The sequence below is a fragment of the Erpetoichthys calabaricus genome, chromosome 1 (genome assembly GCF_900747795.2).
Source record: "Erpetoichthys calabaricus chromosome 1, fErpCal1.3, whole genome shotgun sequence".
Classification (NCBI taxonomy): domain Eukaryota; kingdom Metazoa; phylum Chordata; class Cladistia; order Polypteriformes; family Polypteridae; genus Erpetoichthys; species Erpetoichthys calabaricus.
The window spans coordinates 96,795,139-96,818,637 of NC_041394.2; the positions used below are offsets into that span (position 1 = coordinate 96,795,139).

Consider the following 23,499-nt stretch of genomic DNA (forward strand, 5'->3'; position numbering starts at 1 on the left):
GCCTGTAGAGGTCTGTGTTTCCCTCCATGGATATGCCTCCCCAGACCATCACTGACCCACCACCAAACCAGTCATGCTGAACGATGTTACAGGCAGCGTAACGTTCTCCATGGCTACTCCAGACCCTTTCACATCTGTCACGTGCTCCGGGTGAACCTGCTCTCATCTGTGAAAAGCACAGGGCACCAGTGGTGGACCTGCCAATTCTCGTATTCTATGGCAAATGCCAATCGAGCTCCACAGTGCCGGGCAGTGAGCACAAAGCCCACTAGAGGACATCAGACCCACAGGCCACCCTCATGAAGTCTGTTTCTGATTGTTTGGTCAGAGACATTCACACCAGTGGCCTGCTGGAGGTCATTTCGTAGGACTCTGGCAGTGCTCATCCTGTTCCACCTTGTCCAAAGGAGCAGATACTGGTCCTGCTGATGGGTTAAGGACCTGCTATGGCCCTGTCCTGCTCTCCTAGAGTAACTGCCTGTCTCCTGGATTCTCTTCCATGCCCTGGAGTCTGTGCTGGGAGACACAGCAAACCTCCTGGCAATGGCACGTATTGAGGTGCCATCCTAGAAAAGTTGGACTACCTGTGCAACCTCTGTAGCGTCCAGGTATTGCCTCGTGCTACCAGTAGTGACACTAACCATAGCCAAATGCAAAACTAGTGAAAAAACAGATCAGGGGGGGAAAATGTCAGTGGCCTCTACCTGTTAAACCATTCCTGTTTTGGGGGTCGTCTCATTGTTGCACCTGTTGTCAATTTCATTAACACCAAAGCAGATGAAACTGATTAACAACCCCCTCTGCTACTTAACTGACCAGATCAATAGCCCAGAAGTTTCCTTGACTTGATGCTATACTCTGGATTAAAAAGTGAGCCTTTAATTCTTTTGAGCAGTATATATACACACACACACACACACACACACACAGTGGGCATAGAAAAGAATCACCCTCTTTGAAATATTCCCACATTTTTGCTTTACAGCCCTAAATGAAAGCACACACAACATCCAAGTGAAAGATATCACAGCTATAGTTCAGAAAAATTATAAAAAAAAAATCAAAAACAAGACATTCCGAATTTAATAAAGGATCACCACCCGGTCCGTCAATATTTTGTTGAACCACCTTTTGCTTTAATGCCAGCCTTGAGTCTGTTGGGATACTTCTCTATCAGCTGTTTTTATACTTCACTAATCACACTCATTACAATTGATCCCAGGTGGAAGCAAATAGTGGTTACTTACACCTGATTGAGTTTACAAATATTGTTTAGGAGGAGGGTGATCCTTTATTAATCTCAGTATGTTTTTTTTTTTAAATTCTTCTGAACTGTAGCTGTGATATCTTTCACTTGGATGTTACAGATAGCATTGAGTAAGTAAAACTGGAAAAATATTGGTTTGTGCATTTTCATTTTAAGACTGTAAAGCAAAAATAAAAATGGGAATATTTCAAAGGGGGTGATTCTTTTCTATACCCACTGTGTGTGTGTGTGTATGTATATATATATATATACATATATACATACACACACACACACACACACACACAAACCTTCATTAGCTTTTGGCATGATGCACCTTGAACTTTAGGGTAAACCTGTCCTCGACTCAAATGCTGATTATCCAGAACTGTTTGCTAGATGGGATGAAAGAGAAGAGTGACTGTACAGGATGGCCGAGGGTTTTGTAAAACTGTTTTACTTTCTAATGCTGTAAGTGATTTATGCGCAGGACAATGGGGATATTTGTGCCAGTAATAGTCTGTGCCACCTTCATCATCCTCTGCAGTGCTTTATAATACTGTACCAAGCAGGTGCTATACCAGTATGCGATGCAACCAGCGAGGATGGACTATACTCTGCAACTGTAGACGTTAGTCAGCATAGATCGGGACATTCTAGCTTTCCTTAGACATCTCGGACAGTAAAGCGGTCAGGGAGCCTTCTTGACGAATGCTATGAGATGCTGCCCTTATTTCACATTGTCCGTGATGATGGCCTCAAGAAATTTATAGTAGTGGGTTTAAAAAGCTGCAATAAAAGTGAACGTTTGAAGAATTATACTGGTCATATTTAGATATATTTTGTCATAGGCCAATCAGCTGTGGTTACAGAAGGTACCTAACCGTTTGCATTTGCACCCTTCCGGATTCCGTGAAGCTGCAGCTCGTATTGTTTCCTTTTTATGCTGCTGAACAAGAAGTCGTTTACGGTCGCCGCCTACGTCCACTATCGGTTCAGTGCAGGATGTTACGTTCCCAGGCTGTCAAGCTAATGCATTTCCGCTGAGAGGCCGGACTAAAAAAAAAAAAAAAAAAAAAAAAAAAAAAAAAAATAGAGGAAGAAGTCGCGACCAGAAAATCAAGACACTCTCAATTAGAAAGTAAGCGAAGTAGGAAGTCGCTGGGTGAGACAGTTGTGCTAGTGCAGAATGGACAGTCAAGGAAGGCGGGTAGTCGTGTGCGACAATGGAACCGGGGTGAGTGTTGCATTTGTTTTAGGGGGTGAAACAGTTATACACCGGGTCTCATACATTTAAAAAATTTACAATTCGAATAAGCATATTGGGCGCCTAATTCGGGAAGCAGTCTACATTCAGGAAGTGGATGTTCATTGAAAAAAATAAGGACGTTGGCATAGACAGCTACGAGAGAGCAGCGGGCGTGTCGGTAACCGGTGGCTCACTACAGTCGTTATTCTCGAGCCCCGCCGGCCGCTCCCGCTAGTCAGCCGCTGGGCAGAGTGGGTGTGACCGGGCGCGGAGACGTGTAGCTAGCTGCACGCTAAGTGATTAGCGGTGCTCCGTTTGAACATTTCGCTTTGTTGCCTATATTCGTTCACTTGTGTATTTCCATTTGCTGTCGTTCATTCAGACTTCGAATGCCGTCTCGTCTGCACCTACAAAACGCGGAAAAAAGGTCGCTGAGCGCGTTTAAAATTTGTTTGGGCTTGAGTCCCATCTGAGGTGTGTCTTACCTTTCGCTTGGGACAGGCTTCCTGTGTTCGTTCCTGGCAGTCAGAATAAGGTTCCTTGATATGCGTAAATTGTTCTCACGTTTGTTTAATGCTTATGGAAATCTGTTATAAATTAGCACCTAGCCATCCATTATCGAATTCGTTTAATCCTGTTGTGGGGGCGTGGCCGATTCACGCCACCTTAAGAGTAGAACATGAACCAACTCTGGAAGGAGCGGCAGGTCATCTTCGACCCACTTTACAGTCCGTCAATTATTCTCGACCCCACTTAATCCAGATCAGGGGCCTCCATTGAACTGGGTTCATAGGTTTGTGCATTTACAAGTCTCCACCTAAACCAACTTTGTAATATGTGAGGAAAACGCACATAGAACATGCGTGCACCACATAGACCGGGCAGAGACTACAACTACAACCATATTTTACACGTGTGTCTATCATAATAATAATACATTTTATTTATATAGCGCCTTTCATATAATATTTGTTTCATTAAAATTGTTTAAAAAGAAAAACACAATGGTCTGAGAACTATTAATCATTTTTGGTTCACAAAGCATTTGCTGTGGCAGATTAAAGAGGTTCTTCATTTAACGTCTAATTAAGAAACTTGTTGAAGTGAAAATGGTGGCCTTTCAGGAAGAGAGTTTGAAACCCATGAGTTAGCTGGTCAACTGTTGGCTTGTTTTACATCTCACTATTGTTTGGCTGCTGGTTAAGGAAAAAAATAAACATCAGGGTTCTGACTTGTAAAAGTGAGTCAACCAAATCAAGGCAAAATACATCTTCGCAACAGTAATTAATTCATTTCTGATTTAGAAAATGCCTGGAAAGAAAACCAGCAGGCACTGTGGCCCACCAGGTTTTGACACCTTAGAACCAAGAACTATCAATTGTTTAAATTTTGAAGCCACATCTTGTGACCCAGTGAGCGCTACTGAAACTACTGCCCCACTTTACAGTATTTTTTTAATAAGATTTGCACTTCAGCAATATTGTACAAAGAGACATTGAGCCAACTAATCACCCACCTCACACTTGAGCCTGTGCTGCAGTTCAGATGCTGTGTTTGCAGGCTTTACACCTATGTAAATGTGGGAAGCGAGTTTAGGTGCCATTTTATTGATCATACTGAATGTCATTTGGCTGCTCAGCCCCAGTCTAAATCTTTTCATAATACCTACTGTGGAATCACTATTTAATGCAACTCCTTTTAAAACATGTACCATCTACAAAGTATAACATAACGGAGTGCAAAGTGTTATCATTCAAACACATGATATAAGGGGCGGCACGGTGGCGCAGTGGGTAGCGCTGCTGCCTCGCAGTTGGGAGACCTGGGGACCCGGGTTCACTTCCCGGGTCCTCCCTGCGTGGAGTTTGCATGTTCTCCCCGTGTCTGCGTGGGTTTCCTCCGGGTGCTCTGGTTTCCTCCCACAGTCCAAAGACATGCAGGTTAGGTGGATTGGTGATTCTAAATTGGCCCTAGTGTGTGCTTGGTGTGTGGGTGTGTTTGTGTGTGTCCTGTGGTGGGTTGGCACCCTGCCCAGGATTGGTTCCTGCCTTGTGCCCTGTGTTGGCTGGGATTGGCTCCAGCAGACCCCCGTGACCCTGTGTTCGGATTCAGCGGGTTGGAAAATGGATGGATGGATGGACACATGATATAAAACATCCATGTTTTAAACTAAATAATGTGTTCAGTGGAGTAGATTTATTTTAAAGAGTTGGGTGCTCTTTTACGTCTCCAAACAACAACATTTATTTATATAGCACATTTTCATACAAACAATGTAGCTCAAAGTGCTTTACATGATGAAGAAAGAGAAAAAAGACAAAATAAATAAGAATGAAAATTAGGGAACACTAATTAACATAGAATAAAAGTAAGGTCCGATGGCCAGGGAGGACAGAAAAAACAAAAAAACTCCAGACAGCTGGAGAAAAAATAAAACCTGCAGGGGTTTCAGGCCACGAGACCGCCCAGCCCCCTCTAGGCATTCTACCTAACATAAATTACCTCAATCAGTCCTCATGGTATTCAGGGTTCTTATGGAAGAATTTGATGATGACGGTCATGTGGACTTCTGGCCTTTAATCCATCAATGTAGGGACATCACGGTGCTTTGATTAGGTGGTGGTGGCGCAGATCACCACAGAAAACAGAGGCTACCATTATCCTAATTTCAACCAGGATTTTCTAGGTCTTCTCCTGTATGTATGTGTGCACTTCTTCAAGATAGGTGGTTGATTCAGATTTGGTGGTTAATGCCATTTTTAAATGATGTCTTCATTTAACAGGTATTTGAAGCTTTTGCATTTAAATCAAGGTGGGAAAATCAATAGAAGTGGAATAAACTAGGTGTCATTTGTGCTTTCTTTGAGAGTGCAAATAGAAACAACTTTCTTCTTTTTGCAGCACTTGGATATTACATTTGTGATTCAAATCCAGAGATTGGGCATCACTGAAATAAACCAAAACACCTTTTGTACAGAGTTGGGAAGTCAGAATTTTCTTTGGCTTTGTGTTCAAAACTACAACCATTTTTCAGTCAAAAAGCATTAAAAAAGATGTCCTTTTATGTTTGTACAGTGGAGTTTGAATGTTTGTAATTCTGCTTTGTTTTATTTCCAGTGGTGTCTGACATCCTGAAATTCTAGTATAGCAAGGTTTGCTGGATGTTTAGGTTAAAATCGCTTGAAATCTAGGCCACAGATTATCCAGTAATTAGGAACTGTTTGATTATTTTACTCTACCATACTTTACCATAATATCTACCACACTTTGGAATTATGTAAATGGGAAAAGAAGGGGGACTGAGATGTAAATGCATCAGTTTGAAAAATTACACCTAACCTTATACTTTTTCAACTTGGAATAAAGTTTAAATCTAGATTATCAGTGTTGAAATTAAAATATGAGGATCTGTCGAGTAAGTAATAAGCATGTATTTGCCAGCAAGAGGGTCATGTTAGTGCATTAGTCATACTTAGTCAGTCATCGTCCAACCCGCTATATCCTAACACAGGTCATGGGGGTCTGCTGGAGCCAATCCCAGCCAGCAGATGTCGCAAGGCAGGAAGAAATCCCGGGCAGGGCGCTAGCCCATCGCAGGTCATACTTTGTGTTCTCCTTTATTTATTTTTATTATTTTATTAATACACTTACTTGGACCTATATTTATTCATTAATATTTTTGTTGTCATTCATTATGTGGTACAGTACAACATTTTCAAACTCATTTAATCCATTGATGTAAGCGATAACAAAGGATTCATTTCTTAAGATTTATTAACTAGTCAAACCTATGTTCCTAGGGTGCCACCTCTACTGAGAGCACAAGTCGTCTGTGGAGAGGGACCTACATCACTTCTAAAATCATAGATTGTCATCATTCTACTGTGTATTCAGTCTGATGTTCCAGCCTAAAACATAAAATAATTAAGACATTTCCACCCATTGGCTAATCTTTGCTTATTTTCCTTCTTTCTGGTGAACAGGCAATCAAGACCAGGACTAACAGATTTCATAATAGTACTTATAAACATGCTATGAGATGAATTAATTTAATATCTTGAACTTGGGGGTCATCTATTGCAATTTAATGAACAAACATCAGCCTCAACAGGAGAAGTGTAGTGAACATGAAGTTCCTTATTTGTTGACTGTTTTTAAATGCTGGTTACTATTGTCCTTATGTTGTATATTTGCATTGATTGATGTATTATTTATATGAACTTTGCCAAATAAGTTTCATGCAACTGACTTTTTTAGGGCAATCAAAGTACAACATAGCAACCAGTAGGACTGTTACTGTTGTCAGTCTAATAAACTTCTTCAATTGTTTTCTTCATTTAATGGATGCATTTATCTTAGGAATACTAAGTATCTGTATCTGGCATCAAAGCAAATTCAAAGCTTTTACTTTGGTCCCCATACATAGTAGAACTTTAAAAGTAAACTGTTATTTGATGTGTCACTTGGTGGTTAGGGAAACTCCTAAACTGAGGATTAACTGCTGAATGAAAAGTTATTCTCATGCAATTCATAAGGGAAATACTTAAATGTTGTTGTGTACTGTATCTGGACATTCATCCTGCCAGCATGTAAAATTTTGGTTGCTGTAGTGAACTGGCACCAAGGATTTGTGAAGCCCAGTTAGTTACCGAAAAGTGTGAAGTTTGGCTGTTAGATGTTTTTGTATCATTCACAAAGCTCCTAATGCTGTTGTGCATTACATGTTGCGTAATAATCCACTAAATCCAATTAACTTGCCTGTCATGAAGTTTTTGGTTAAGGAGGTGTTCAGTGAGCTTTTGTATCAGGCATGCTTTGCACCTTGTTTTTAAAAAGGACACCAGCTGACCTCAATATTGATATAAGTATTTTCCTATTTAGGTTGAAGGTTTAGGTGTTTTGTGGACGTTTGGGGACTCCGTACTTTCTCTGGTTTGACTGTGGGGTGGGACGCGTGGCTCCTTCGCTTGCGGTGTATAGGCGCATGCACCCTCCGTACTATCTCGGGTTTGACTATGCTGTATTTTGTGGACGTTTGGGGACTCCGTACTTTCTCTGGTTTGACTGTGGAGCGGGATGCCGAAGCCTGTTTTGTTTGTGTTTTCTGTGAGTACTTATAGTATTGTATTACTGTAATGTGATTCACATATGCTGTGGAGTCCGGATCTTTGGGGCTTCTGTTTTTGCTTGCGGTGTGTTAGAAGCAAGTGGACCATGCTGTGTAGTGTGGACGTTTAGTTCAGAAGCGCGTTGTAGGCGCCTGCGCCTTTCGTACTTTCCCGCGCCTTCCGTACTATCTTTGTGGACCTTTGGGGCCTCCGTAGCCTCTTCCGTTTGACTCTGGGGTGCAGCGCAGAATCCTCTTTTTTGTGTGGCTGTGTCATTAGTTGTTAGCTATGGGCGCGTTGTTGCTTCATTTCTTATTTACGTTAGTTGAGCTCTTTCGTTTTTGAACCGTGACTCCTTCGTTCGTGGTGGATCAGACTTCGCTTAAGGTTTATGAGACGTGTGCTGTAGGCGCCTGCGCACTATGTCTCCTGCGTCCATCGCCGTGTACCTGGGTCCGTGCCTTCCGGTTTACCATTCTCGGTTAGTAATATGGATGTTTGCCTATATATTAGTGCATACAGTAGTTAACTTGTAAGGGTTATAATAGAACCTTCCATTAACTCATAAATGGAATATTCTAATTAGTTCTTGTTGTTCTGTCTAGAGACTAGTTCAGTCTATGATCTGTGCCAGAGAGGGACGATACCTTCCCTGGGCCACGAGAGGGCAGGCGCCCTGGTCTGCTTGGGGGCCACTGGAACAGAGCTGGGAAGCTCATCCCTATGGGAGGACGTGGCGCCCGGACGGTTATGGAACCCTGGATGGCCGCACTTCCGCCACACCAGGAAGTGCTGCCGGAAGAAATTCCAGGGGCACCCGAAGTTATTATAAAAGGGGCCACCTCCCTCCAGTAGACGAGCCGGAGCTTGTGAGGAGGGGAGTGGAGGTCAGAGACAGAGAAAGAGAGACAAGAGACAGTTATTGGTGATAAGGCATTGTGGTGCTTAGATAATAATAAACGTGTGTGTATTGGACATTTTGGTGTGTCTGTCTGTCTGTGTCCGGGGGCTGGCTTTCCACAGATCGCATGGAGTAATGCATGGAGGGCAAACAATTTCAAACTGTTCTGAATATACTGAAGTGAAGCCTATGTAAGTTCACCATAGAAAAAGTAATGTAACTTTTTAGCACAGAGTGCAACTCAAAGTTTAATATGAGAAAACTAAGATTGAAATGAAACGGAGAAAAACCTTTTTTTTCTGCCTTATGTTTTGCATGTGTAGTAACTTTTTCTTGAATTTTTGTGATTCTTTTTTTTTTTTTAATTTTCACTAAACGGTTTTAAAATGAACTTTATTAGACTCAGGAATTCCTTTTGTTACATGTTTGACTCATGCTGGATCATATGGCGGTCTTGCATTCTGTCTGTACCACTCCTTTTTTTGGTTGTTGCACATGTTGGACATTCTGGGTCACTCACAGTAGTGTGGTACATACCCTATGCATAATATTGCCTCCCTAGGGGAGTGGATGGACATTGCTTGTTTGGGAACATCACTCCATGCTGCAATACTTAACTGCATGTACCACCATGGCAGGTTTACTCAGTGGTAATAACCACTGCATATATCCCTATTTTGAACAGTACAATTTATTTTTGTATAGCCCAAAATCACATAAGGAGTGCCACAATGGGCTTTAACAAGCCCTATCTTTTGATGGCCCCCCAGCCTTGACTCTCAAAGAAGACAGGAAGAACTCACAAAAAAAAAAACCCTGTAGGGAAAAAATTGGAAGAAATCTTGGGAAAGGCAATTCGAAGAGAGACCCCTTTCCAGGTAGGTCGGGTGTGCAGTGGGTCTCAAATAAGGGTTAGATATAAATGTATAGACAGAAAAGAACACGAGTAATCATCAATAGAATACAATAGTACCATAGTAGTATTACAAGTACAGAACAAAATGCAAGAGTAGATGATATTGCATAATATGATTCAGATTCCTTGAATAGATCAGAATGATAAGTTCAGATAAATGTCGGACCTTGGCCATTTAGGGCTTTACACTTTAAATGTAGATTTTGAAATCTGCCCTAAACTTTACCGGGACCTAGTGTAATGATTTAAGAACTGGAGTTATGTGATCATATTTTCTTGGTTCTTATAATAATTCTTGCAGATGCATTTTGGATTAACTGGAAGCTGTATAAAGAACAATTAGAATAACTAGTGAACACTGCATTGCAATAGTCAATACTACTGGAAATAAATGCATGAATAAATTCCTCTGTATCCTGCATATTTAGAAAACGCCTTAATTTCCCAACATTGCAGAAATGTTTTGGACAATTCTGTAATGTGTGCTCTAAATGACATGGTAGAGTCAAAGATAACACCTAGATTGTGGGCTGATTCAGTGAAATTAATGGTGATTCCATCTGAATTAAATAATGAATTAAATAATGATATATTGCTGTGATCAGCATCGTTCCCTCCAATAATTAACATCTCTGTTTTATTGGTGTTTAAAGATAAGTAGTTCTCATCCATCCACTCCTTTAATTCACTAACACAACTAATTAAAGACAACATCAGAGAAACTTCATTTGGTCTAAAAGAAAGGTGTAACTGGGTGTCATCTGTGTATGAGTGAAAATTAACATTGTTTTCCAATGATAGATCCCAGTGGAAGCATGTAAAGTGAAAACAGTAAAGGTCCCAGTACTGAGCTCAATGGGAAACCGTATCTCATTTTTGTGTATAATAATGGAGTACTGTCAGCACATTTCTGTACATATTGGAATAGATTTGATAAATAAGAAGCAGACCAGGCAAGGACAGAGCCTGTAACCCCAATGTCATATTCCAGCCTGTGTACCAAAATAGAATGGTCAGTGGTGTTGAACGCTGCGCTTAAGTCTAACAACATAATTACAGTAGAGTTTTGGTCTTGGTATTGATTTCTTTTTCGTTGGTTTTTGTGCAGGCAGGAATATTAATTCCTATTTTAATCAGATCATTATCAGAGTGTATGTACAGTACAGTTTAGTAAAGCCAGATAATAGAATACGACTAGGAATTAAAGTGTTACACAGTTTATGACGTGGCATCCAGAATGCAATGGATTTTCACTCTAATATCATGTAAATTCACTGAATGATAGGCAGAGTTTAATGCATAATGTTTGTAGACATCTACCTTAATGAAAGGAGAAGTGTCTGTCTGTCCATCCTGTTGCTATGCCTTTGTCATTTCAAAAGATGGTGCATCACAAACATTTACACTGCTTTTACGAATCCCATACCAAATGGCATGTAACAGAGACATATGCATTGCATGGTACACTGCAAATTCTAACGTAGAGGTCCACGTTGTTTACTTAGATTTCAACCCATCTTAGGTGAGTAGCACAGCTTGTTCCCCATAAAATGCTGCAATTAGCAGTCTTAATCACCAAAAGAGATTCTCAGATATCCACTGGTATAGAGAGGGTAGTGTAGTGAGTCAACGTATTCGTTTAGGCCTAGTAAACCAAAAGGTTTTGCAAAAATGAAAGCACCAGCAGTGGAAGATCTTTTTATTTCTTGAGCTTTTGTGGTACTTTGCAGCATATTGCAGAGATTTGATTTCAGTTATCGTGTGACCATTCAGGGCTGCTAATATAATTAATTTGTTTAATGTAGCCTGTTCTTTAGAGAATGTAGATTTTATTATAGTGAAAACAAGCAGACCTTTGCATCACCATAGCCGGAGTTGGAGAATAGCTAAACCAGGTCACCCATTTGTCACTTCTCTCTTAATGTGCCATTAAACACATTTTTTTCATACCCATTGGCTGACCGCCAATGATACTGATTTATTTCTGAAAGAGGTGCTGATTGAGTACTCAAATGTCTTACTGTTTGTGCACTTTTTCATTATTTAGGGTCCCATTTTGAAGTAAATGTTTTTTCGGTACCATTGTGTAATCCTACTACATTTTTTATGTAGATGATGAAAATATCGATATAACCCTTTAAAAATATATTTATGTTCAAATCCATGTCATTTGCAAGATTGCTTGACTTTTATAAAAGTCAATGATTGCTTTAGTGATTAATGTGGTCTGAGGTGTGTTGTAGAGAAACGTTTTTCCACCAGCCATTTTCTGAGATCAGTCTCATTTAATTGATCAAGAATGAACATTAGCCATTTTAACACTGAAACAGTTTTTTTTAATCACACATAATCTTCTAATCATTACTCAAGGATAGCAGTTTGTGGCAGACTTAAAAAAAAGTTTACTGCTTTAAAAATATTATAATCGCCATGTCACATTCTACTGGTAATAGTGATGATGTCACTACAATATAAAACTGAAGTGAAGTAGGGTAGAGCCATTTGGCAATGATCTGAAACATGTGAGTAGGCCTATACCAGAACTGTTTTGGAAAAGAGAAATTTACACTTTTGGAAAGGCCTAGTCAAAGTCTAGACCTAAATCCTATTGAAATGTTGTCACAGGATTTGATACAAGCAGGTCATGGTTGAAAACTCCAAATTTTTTAGAGTGGAAGTAGTTCTTACAAGGAGAAATGAGCTACTCATTCATAACAGAAGGAAATGTCTGGTTATAGCTATGCCCAGCAACGGTGGCGTAACCAGTTATTAAGTACTTTGGGGACCTTCAAATTTTGACTTGCAGTTATTTGGGGTGTAATAATTGAGGTGAATAGAAATTGATGAACTAGGTTGAGCTAAATGGCTTATTCTCATAAAATTCTCAGTGTTTTTCTTATCTTCTCAAATGAAATGCTTGCATTTTTTATGCAAAATGGCACAGTAGTTAGCACTGTTCACTTATTTCTCCTGGAATTTGGGCTTGATTATCTGCCTGGTTACTATCTTTATGGTGCTTGTATGGGTGTTCTTCAAACAGTACTAATTTTCATCTTATATTCTGAGAACTGTTTGGTATGTCAGTTATCATTTCTGAGTAACTAACATATTAGCATGTAGGTATATGCATGGGTGTTCACTGTGATGCCATAATGCCCCATCCAATGCTCATTGCTGGTTTGTGTTTAATCCTGCAAGAATGGAAACTGGCTTCTTGCCACACATTAATGAAATAAGCTGATTCAGAAAGGGGATGGATGGCAAAATGCATTAACTGTTCACAAAGAGTATGGTGTCTTTTTTGATGTATTTTAAATCTGTGTTTGTGTGGAAGCCCCAGTACAATTTCTTTTTATTTTTGTTTCCTAATTGCATGTAAATGGCAATAAGGCTAATTATATATTTTTGGCAGAATATAATAGTGATTTGGGCTGCCCTGTAAGTTACTTGTATTGTATTTTAAGTTGCTGGCTCTGTATGACCACATTGCTGTGAGCACCATTAATATTCCCATAAAAGGAGATGGAGATGGTGACTTATGTAAATGTAAAAACAGGAACTAGAGATGGGGAACCTTTTTTTTTTTTAACTTTTAACAGTGGTCTAAATGCAATGCACTTTGCTCAGTATGCAGTATGTGCATGGCTGTGCAAGTTCTTCTTAAAACTCTACTACTTTACATTTTTTTTAAAGTCAACAAAGGTGTGTGTAAGGTCTATTCAAGCAGTGACACGCTAAGTATTTTTTTGTTGAAGGTAAAGTCTTTCTGGCTTGAGAAAGATACAATTTCAACAAATTTGTTTATGTATTATTGTATTATTGTTTTACATTTTGAAATACATAATGAATATCTAGTGAAAAAATGGTTTGATTGAAATTCTTAATTAAAAGAAATATTTGAATAGGAACATAGTGATTTTTTTTAATGGTAAGGTGCTCACAAATTTTTAAATCTGCAAACATTTTAACCTATAAGAAATTAATGTTTAGAAATGTACCCAGCATGCACATAGAAGATGTAAAGTCTCATTGCCAATAACATTTCATACTGTGGTGTACCTGAAAAATAAAGCATTCTATCCCTGTAGAGAAGTAACAGATTAGATGTTCATTCTTACCTCAGCAAAACATGCACAGTGCATAGCTGCTCACAAATATTCTGGAAAAATGTATTTGATGACCAAACACGTGACACATGCTTTTAAAGCAACAAAGTAACTCGGTGAACACCCTGTTCTCGAAAGTGCTGCCAATTAAAAAAAGTCAGGAGCCCTGTCAGGTTTATATTTATATTTATATTCTTCAGGCCGTATAGTGTTGCTCTTTTTTATTATTAACAATTATACAATTTACCTAACAATGAATGAACAAAATCATACATTATGTGACTGAATGGAAAGGTATTCTCCTTATTGCTTGATAGTGAATATTTGTGGACTATTGTTTATAAACCATCCAGTCATGAATTAGAACATAACTTTTTATTTTACTCCATCAAGTAGTAGATAGTCTGTCTCTTTTTTTCAGCCCCCTAAGCACATCATGAGTGCAATACCAACAAGCTAGCACATGTGTTTTCTGTTAGACTGCCGTCAGCTAGTAGCTCCATTATCTGTGCAGCTGCACTCCTGAGCTTGTAGGTCTGCATTCCTAAAATACTCTAAATATGAATGGGCTGGACATTATGCAGCTTGTTCATTTTAGTTTGGTCACTCTAATGCTTACCTGTACAACTGCTTGTGTAAAACATGACTACCAAATTTGCAATGAGGTAGATAAACATTATCAGACTATTGATCAGAAAGTCTTTTGTTAAGAATGTTTGTGACTGAAAACAGAAGACTTTTTGAGGGCTCAGTGGTTAGAACACTGCCTTGTTGATCCTCTTGCTTGGGTTTGATTCCTATATGCCGGTGTTGGCTGTATGGAGTTTGTAGATTCTTCTGTTACCGTGTGGGTGTTCTTCCCACAATTAAAATATATATATATATGTGTCTGGTTAATTAGTGATTCTCTGTGTATGAGAGAGGCGGTTGGGGGGTCTCAGTGATAGACTGATGCCATGTCTGGGTTTGCCTGCCAACTTTTACCCAGTGCTAGGTGGTTTGAAAATGTGTATGAGCATGTAGATTGATATTGCTTTTTGGTATCTGGTTAAACATGCAATGTATGGTAAAAAGATGATGTTGTAAAGCAATCACTCCTGTTGCATGTCAAGCATCTGTTTATTAAAATAACATTGTTAAGGTCAATAGCTTACAACTTTCATTTTAGATGTCCATTACATCCTAATCTTAATAAAATACTGCTGGATGTAATGCTGTATGCTGTGATAGTATTATCCCACCCTAATCAGTGTAATAATCTCTTGCATGTATTTGTTAACAGAGTGCCTTCTATAGTTCACTCTAGTTGTAGAAATAAAAAGGTTTTGTAATGTAAATAGTTTTTAAGGGGAACAGAAAGTAGGGCTAATGATAAAGTATAAAACAAATGGTGCCTCTTTGGACTTGACTAAACGCCATGTACTATCCCTTTACCCACTAAACATAATCACCTCACATACTCTTCCAAAGACTCTAGCCACCCTGCATTTTTGACAGTAAGCTTTTACCCAGCTCTCCTTCCAAATCAAAACTTAATGAGCATTGTTGGAAAGAGCCCATTTACCGTCCATCTTGGGATTAGCTGACAATGTGATTATTTACATATCCTTGTCATATAAAGGCTTGAGTCACTAGGCCGCAGTGCGCTCTGCTGCCACTTGTTATACTACATCTCTGAGCCCTACCTTTTATTTAACTGGTCAGGCATCCTTAGTGACTGATGAAATGCTTGACTTTGCACTAGGCAGCTGATTCCCAACATTTCATTATCACACACAACCCCTACCATCTAGCATCTTAGAGGAATCTAACTGCTTGGTCTGCCCTGTAACTCATTTAAATACCTGCTGAACAGGTATGAGGATCATCTTTCTCTCTTAGATTTTCTCTACATAGTTTCTGGGTGACTTCTGTTGTGCTGCTTCTTCTCTGGTAGCACAAAAACTGTAGCCTTCCATTATAGTCTATATTGTACTTTGCAGGTGCATTTGTGGAAAATTACTGTTAAATGCTGTGTATAGTACAGTGTATACCATACATATACTACTCAAATTAATAAACGTTAAGTTACACTATACAAAGAATTCTGCTTTCCTTAATTTTTTTAAACATCTAAACACATTTTTTTCAGTGCTGAGTTACTGTTTCTCTATCAGCTACCCTGGAAGCTTTTTGAAAGTTGGGAGTAACATAATTAGACAACCTCTGGAGCAGAATAATGCTTTCATGGGTTTCAATTTCTAGTCATGCATTTCTTATGTGCTTCACTTTTAATTTCTTCACTTTTTAATTTCTTGATATTGTTTTCCAAACTGCTTTTGTGCCATCTTTAAAACACCCTGCTTGAATAACACTTACGGGACACATTCAAAGAAATGATGGATAATAATACAATAAATATGCTGTTAAGAGTTAATATGCTATACTGTTCCCTCAAGATTTGTATCATTCTATAACATTTTGCTGATGACTCTAGTGCATATTTAGTTGCTGACTGCTTTTGGTCAGATATAATCTTGTAGGAAACTGCTGAGCTATCCGGAAGGCAGCCAGTATGCCAGAGGAATTGTTGACCATTCAGGAAAGTTAGTCTTGGCTTCTTCCTATTGTAGCTACTTGTGGTAAGACTTTGATATGATTACCAGTTATTAAGATGTGGAATTTGCTAGAACATCTCAGATGTGCTATTTTTGGAAATAAAAAAGCAAGAGTAACCAGTTTAATGTATTAATGAATAAAGAACTTTTGTACAGTATATAGAAAAAATACCAGAAATGAAAGAACAATAAGTCCTCCTTCAGTGTCGTCTTGTATTTTAAGTGCTGGGCTACTGAGTTCTGATTTAATCATAACATAACATTCACAAACCACCTTAATCCAGTTCAGTGTCACAGGAGTGCTGTAGCCTATTGGGCACAAGACTGGAACTGACTTTGGAGTGGGTGCCAGTCCAGTGCAGGTCTATGCAAATTATTTAAAGTTTATCAATCATCCTTTTTGACAAACTGATACAGAAATTTGAATTGATGGCCAGAATAATGTCCAAGGTTTCTAGAAATGTGCTTTAGTTTTACATGCACGTGCAACATTCTCATTGTCACCCTCCTGTAAAACAAAGTATCAAAGAAAAACCTTGACTGGCCATTTTGGTATAATAGGTTTGGATTATTATTTTTCCTTGTCTGTTGCAAAATGACAGGATCTGAGCTTATGGAGGGGGAAATACCTAAAATACAAACCCTATAACATCAGTAACTCTACAATTTGAAAAGTAATGCTTAACATATGAATAAATGTTATTTATATAAATGTACAGTAGGGGGAAATGATAACTGAACAATTACCAGCCAACAGAGTATAGAAAAGCATAAATAAAAAAATTACAACACACAGTTCTTGAGGCTGATCCTCCAATTAGCTTTGAACCACCTAATCTCACTGAGATTGCACAGATGGTGAACCAGCTGAGGGTAGGAAAGACTGCAGGGATCTGTGGTATCCGGGGTGAATTTCCCCAGGGTGGTGGTAAGGCTGAGCTGAATTAACCTGGTACAGTAATGAATGGAAGTTTAAAATATACTACAACTAATAATAATAAGTTTAAAACAATTAAGAAAAAAACTTACATCTTTGTATGTACAAATAATGTAAATTCTTGAGGAATCAACAGCTTTTAAAGTGATCCCAATATATGAATTTGCTCCAAACTCAAAAAAAAATATTCTTGCTCACACCAGTCAAAAATTCAATATTGAACCTGCTTTATAATTTACTATATTTAACTGGTTGTTAAAAAAATTGTCAATTAGGCTCAATTTGAAATCCACATTGTCCACCTACTTACATACATTTTTAAATTAGCTTTAAATTCAATTATAGCCTATACTATATTATGCTTTATTTACACTATATACTGCCTTAGATATGTAAATTGAGGTTATAACATTTGGTGATAGTTTTATAAGTAAGGAACTGAGTTTCCATTGCAGAATCTATGATACGCTTTTTAGCACCCCTACCCAGAAATGCAGTAGGACACCAACTAACTGACTCTAAAACATGAGTTTTTGCATTTTAATAGCTATTTTTTGACTGCATTTGAGCAGGAGTGGATTTCTTTTGAAATCCAGACACTTTGTTTTTCTCCTTGCTTAAACTAATTATAGCTGGTTTTGTACTGAAAAAAATGGTGAAAGCATTTGTGATAATTATGAGCAGCTTAATGGGTAATTTGAAGGAATGAAATCTGCAAGTGTCTTCACTTGCTTAAGTGCTTGCTTACATGTGGTATGCTTTGTAATAGTTTTAACTAGGGCTGCTATTCAATTAAAAAATGTAATCAATTAATTGTGCGAAAACAATTGAATAGATATTAACTGGATATTAATCACAATTTATTGTATGTCCTTCAAACATATTAATATATTTCTATAAAGCAGAAATAACTCAGTGATTGATTTCTTATACAAAGCAGTTTTAATAATCACTTGCCTATGCATATTGAATTATTCCGGTTGGTTATTGAACAGTTTTATGTAACAGAAACAACGTCCTGCAACCACCAAACACCCACTTCCACCACAGAGTTATACATTCAATTAAATTTTAAAAACAGAAACCTCAAATCATGGTTCAGCTTTTGTGAAACAGTCAACACTGTCATAGCTCAGGTTGTGGTTAACTGCGTGATCACACACGAGTCATTAATTAGATTGAAAATGTGTATAGATTAATTTTTAAATAGCATGGGACAGACTGAAAAAAAACCCAAAATATTTGCCTGATTGGATTATTTATTTAGAGGCTTTAAGTTGTGCATTATCATAAAATATAATTTATGAATGAAATAATCTTAACCTTCAGCCCAAATGAATGGATGTATTAGCATGAGGAATTTGCAGTGATTATTGCCTAGTTTTATTGGTTACAGTAGACCTATATAGGTTATAACGTAGGCCACACTAGGTAACATAGAATTAGTTAAACAGCAACACACCATGTCTGCTTTGGGGGAAGTATAAGTGAGGTAGGCCTACAAGGAATAGAGTGATTCCAGTCTGCATCTGTGTTGTTTAGCTACTCGGACATGGGTAGAACCTGCACCATGCTGTTTCAGCTCAGATATCCCTCCATGGATGCCCAAAGAGCATATGTGTCACTAGGGACAGGGCTGACCCACTAACATTATGTTTCACACTTAGACCTATACCTTGATTGCCTCTAAGTTTCACGGGTGGACTTGCATTAGCAGACATCACTGTGTGTAGGCGTTTAGTTATGAATGTTCTACTTAACAGTACACAGTGCTCATCCATCTGCAACATTAACATGACATAAAAATGAAATGAGTTCACCCAGCTTGTATATCTGATTTGATTTTAACTGTTCCCCATGTTATTCTGTGCACTTTGAAGAGCCATAAAATATATGAAATGATATGTACAAACATATGGGAAAATCACATCCCTTATTGATTCAGTACATTTTATATATTTATGTTCTAATACGGGATGATCCCATATTATAATGGATGGGTGGCAGCCCTAATGGTGTGTGTGTGTGGATGAAGTTCATTATTAAGAATCAACACAGGAAAGGATCAAGTGCTGGTGACCCACTATTATTGTTAATAGACTTTGATTCATGTGGTGCTGCTTCATTACGTTTGAAGCATGACTCAATTAGCTAGATTAAATTAATGCATTTAGGGTTGCATTAAAAAATGTAATCACAGAATTTTCTAACACTTTAATCACACATGTTAAGAGCGATTAATCAGCAGCATTACTTTTTCACAATTCCCTTACAGTACAGTGAGATATAAACTCTGTTGCATATTTAGTGATTTTTTTATTATTAATATCATAGGCAAGTCTCTGGTCAGTTAGAAGTTCTGTTCCTAATTTCATTGCACTTTTACAATTTCATTGTACTGGCTTCCTTCCTTTTATCAACCTGATTTTTGTATGTAACTTGAGACTTGTACTGAAAAATGTCTTTTAATGGGAAATCTGCACTTATTTTACCAACAAATGTTTCAAACTTGCTTATAAAATGATACTGCAGCATTAATACAATACTTTAAATCATAAGACACAAATATAAAATTAATTTAAATTAAACTGAACTATGAGTATGTACCACACCTAAAATGTTTGATAATACAGTGCCTTATGGATATAACTATAGCACAAAAGTCCACCACTAAGTGACGATTGGAGACATAGATTGGAGTTTTGATTCCCATTTCCAGTAGCTATACTCCCTGAGATTACATGGCTGGGATGCATACTTAGGATGTTGGGAGTTACAAGCAGCAGGTTCTACTGCTCGGCAAACACAGCCGGTTGTCTGTCTAGTTTGACTGATGATGGGCCTTATTGTGAAGCTACCTGGTTGCCAGATTCATTCAGTGATGCGTGTAAATGAAAGCCGACAGTGATTGAAAATGGAGCAAGTATATACTGTGCTGTACTGCTACTCCACACTGGTGATGCCTGCTATGTGTTTATCCTTGTCAAACGTTGTTTGCTTTGCTTATAAATAAAAAAATGAAGTTGCCTGATGAAAGTTCAGATGAAAAGGGCATTTCTGAAGTTTTATGTGCTCTTTCCTATCTGTGGAATTGCCATTAGTTAAGACTGCCATAACCTGTGACCTGCCTGAATTTATTATTCATTATTGAATTGTTAAATCTGAAAGTCACTTGAAATGTGAAGGTTTAAATAATTGAGATATATAGTATTAATGTAGTGTAGACTGTATGGGGCACTCATGAACCATATCTAAACTCCAGTATCAACCTAGGAGTGCAAAAAAATAACAGAAAGGAGTTTATTTAACAAGAAAGCAGTAATTACAGCAGGGAATACAATGCCAACATCTACGTCATAAATATTGGTAGACTTTGACTACTTAATGGGGTGGCTGGTCCACTCAAACAATGTGCAAAATATCTCACCCCTACTTGCCTTCCATACCACCACTCTCCTCCACTAGTTTGGCCTTATTCTGTCTCGCCAATTGAGTCATTTGTTGACTTCTGTATACCAAATCCAAGCTCCCTAGTCTCTAGACTAGAAGGGGCTTTTGAACCTTGGCATCTGTCCACTTCCACAGTCCCAGATGATGTCATAAAGCCATGGCATTATACATATAATCTCATGGGGCCAGATGTGATTTTTCAAATGAGAATACATGTCTGTGGATAACTTGTTAAAAAGTTTGTAGTGAATAGCAGAGAAATCCGCCACTGCAAAGGCTACACCCATAGTGCTTCTTCCCTAAAACACAGTTTATCATAATCAGAAGCTTGCTCTCTGTTGGATCTGGTTAATGAGAGCACCATTCTCTTTGCAGATCAAAGTGACTACCCTTACTTTAAGCATTGCCTCCAAGAGTGTTGGATTGGTTTAGAAATGTTATACTCATTGTGCTGTCTACTTGTTTCCACCACTTTTAAGCAAATTCAGAGGTATATATTGTAAATCTGGCTTAGTGAGACTGCATACAGTTAGAACTCCCCATTGTGGCTCCAGGTGCTCCTGTATCCGTACAGTGCCATAATGTTGTACGAGATTAGCTGGATTGTCTGCCTTCCCTAGTACTCATGAGGCATGAGACATGAATTCATAATGACCACGTGGCTAAAACTGATATTGCTGGTTTCTGATTTTCCAAGAAATTAATTCGTCTTCAACCAGTCAGCTTTAAACTTCATCTCTGACATCAGAAACCAGAATGTGCATGAAAAAGAATGAAATAAAAAGGCCCCTCTGTTCTTGTCACTCTTGTGGTGTTACAAACCCACCACACCACAACTTAGAAAATCGCACAGGCCATCACAGAGTTATCGAAAATGTGAAGTTCAGTATATCAATACCCACATTAAAGGAACAGGAAGAAATGTTGGGCTGAATAGTTTGTTTTCAGACACAAAATTGGTGTGTTTATACATGTCATTACCACAGTGTGTTTGGTAGTAGTTACTATGCTGAGCATACATACAAAAGACAGAAGGGACATGTATATTTCAGTCAGTTTAGTGACAAGTACTGTACATAAGGAATAAGAAAAGAAAAATAACATCTTTCTGTAGTGTGTGATTTCAGTCCAGACATGTGAGAGTGATGCTTTTGAGCATTGGTACAGGCCCTGGGTACAGCACAGCAAACAAATTATTCAAACTGTATTAGGTACACAGCTAAATGATGCAACTGTTAATAGACAGTAGCTGGCCCATGTGTTTAATGGGAAATTGGCTTGGTCTATGAGGAATGTCATTTAAAGCTGCCAGTAAGAAATAGGCTACAAAAGTTACTTTTTTTAAACATTACAGACTGGTTTCTGTTTAATAGTGACATAACTGAGAAGAAAGTTCACAGAAGTGTAAATATATTTATCTCTTCACAAAAAAATGATGTGTGTATTTCAGGGCCAGTCGGAAGTTGTATAAGATAGAAGGAAGAAACTTAACCTTGGTGACTTGTTTCAGCTGAAAAAGGGTCATCTAGTCCTTGGCAGTACTTTTTAGTGCCTTCAGCAGAAACAGGCGTGAATGATACTGTTTATTTTCACTTCTTCAGTTGCTGTATATTACATGATGGCCCTGGAGCTTTTAGTGCGTCATTCTCATCTTTGCGTTACTTTTTTTTTTTTTTTTTAAATGTAATGTTCATGCAGTTATTTTGTTAAGCTAACTGTTCATTCACAGTAAAATTAATATTAGTATCAATCTTGTTATTTAAGTGGTAAAATAATACACAATACATGTGTAGCCAATCCGATAATTCCACAACACGGACCATATTCCAGCATTGTCCTTTACAATGGTTGGCTCTTTGTTTGTTAGCTCCCATTCTTGTATTGCCTTAGACAACATTTCAGCCAGATTACTTGCCATGTACAAGATTCCAGTCATCAATGTAGTGACAAGACATTGTCAGGTACAGATTGTACAGATTTGGGATTGCTACTTCACTGAAATATTTGTGTGTTGGTAAAATATAGCATGGTTCAAACATATTAATGAGTTTTTGAAAGCCATTGTTTTCAACAACGCTGTACAGATGTACAGTTTTGCATATGAAAGTTGTCACAAACTCTGTTATTTTTTGGGCACGTGCAGAACTGGATGGCAACTTGAACACAAATGGCTTCTCCAGTGAGGTTTGTTTCAGATTGGATGTTTTTGCAGATTGCACATCTGAATGGTGTGGTGTTAAGTGATTTTGCAGATTTGTGGTATTTCTGCTGTATTTCACTTCCATTTTACACATATTACATATTAGTTGGATTTTATCCAGTTCTTCACTATCTTTATATTTCTGAAATCCAAATACACCCAGACAATAGCCTTTAGCCTTGACAGCAGCTTCCGCCATATTTTGTGACTGCCAAATCTCATTGCACGAGGCTGGTTGCACAAGACTAATGGGGTCAAAGCTTCACACATCCATGGGAAAAGGTCATACGCTATAAATGGCATATATTTAAAAAAAACGATTTCAGGATGTTATGATTTGATATTGGATTATGCAAATGAACATCAATTTGAATAAAAAAACTTTTTTTTTTAAAACCCAGCCCTAGGGAAAAGGTTGGCAACAGCAGTTAGAATGAAGAATAGAATTCTTCTTTAGACATAACAGATTTGTGTACAGTATAAACAGCTTTCCCAGCATTTCAAATAAACATATGCTATGCTAAAGTTGTCTTGAGCTGATTCATTAATGTTTAGAAGAGTTTGCTAGGTCAATATTTCTTCTTTTGATTTAATAGTCTTCTTGTTTTTTTGTTTTTTTTTTAATCTTTCTTTGGTGACTGATAACTGGTCACAAAGTGTCAGAAAAAAGAATTTTTGAGAATGTCTAATCCAAAACTTGAACTCTTAAAGCGTTTACAGCTATCATGAGGAGCTTCTGCTCTACTAAGCTCTGGGCTTCCAGTGTCCTTTGGAAACATGTCCTGAATT

The 23,499-nt window shown here is 38.0% G+C and overlaps 1 protein-coding gene across 1 annotated transcript in view; it reads left to right on the forward strand.

The window, feature by feature from the left end:
- The first annotated feature begins 2,238 nt into the window (after window positions 1-2,238).
- The window catches only part of LOC114653541 (actin-related protein 2-like), a 69,201-nt gene continuing 47,940 nt past the window's right edge, over window positions 2,239-23,499 (forward strand). Inside the window, exon 1 of the mRNA XM_028803926.2 lies at window positions 2,239-2,483. Coding sequence (XP_028659759.1) covers window positions 2,436-2,483 — 48 coding nt within the window. The 5' untranslated portion in view covers window positions 2,239-2,435. The remainder of the gene's footprint in view (window positions 2,484-23,499) is intronic.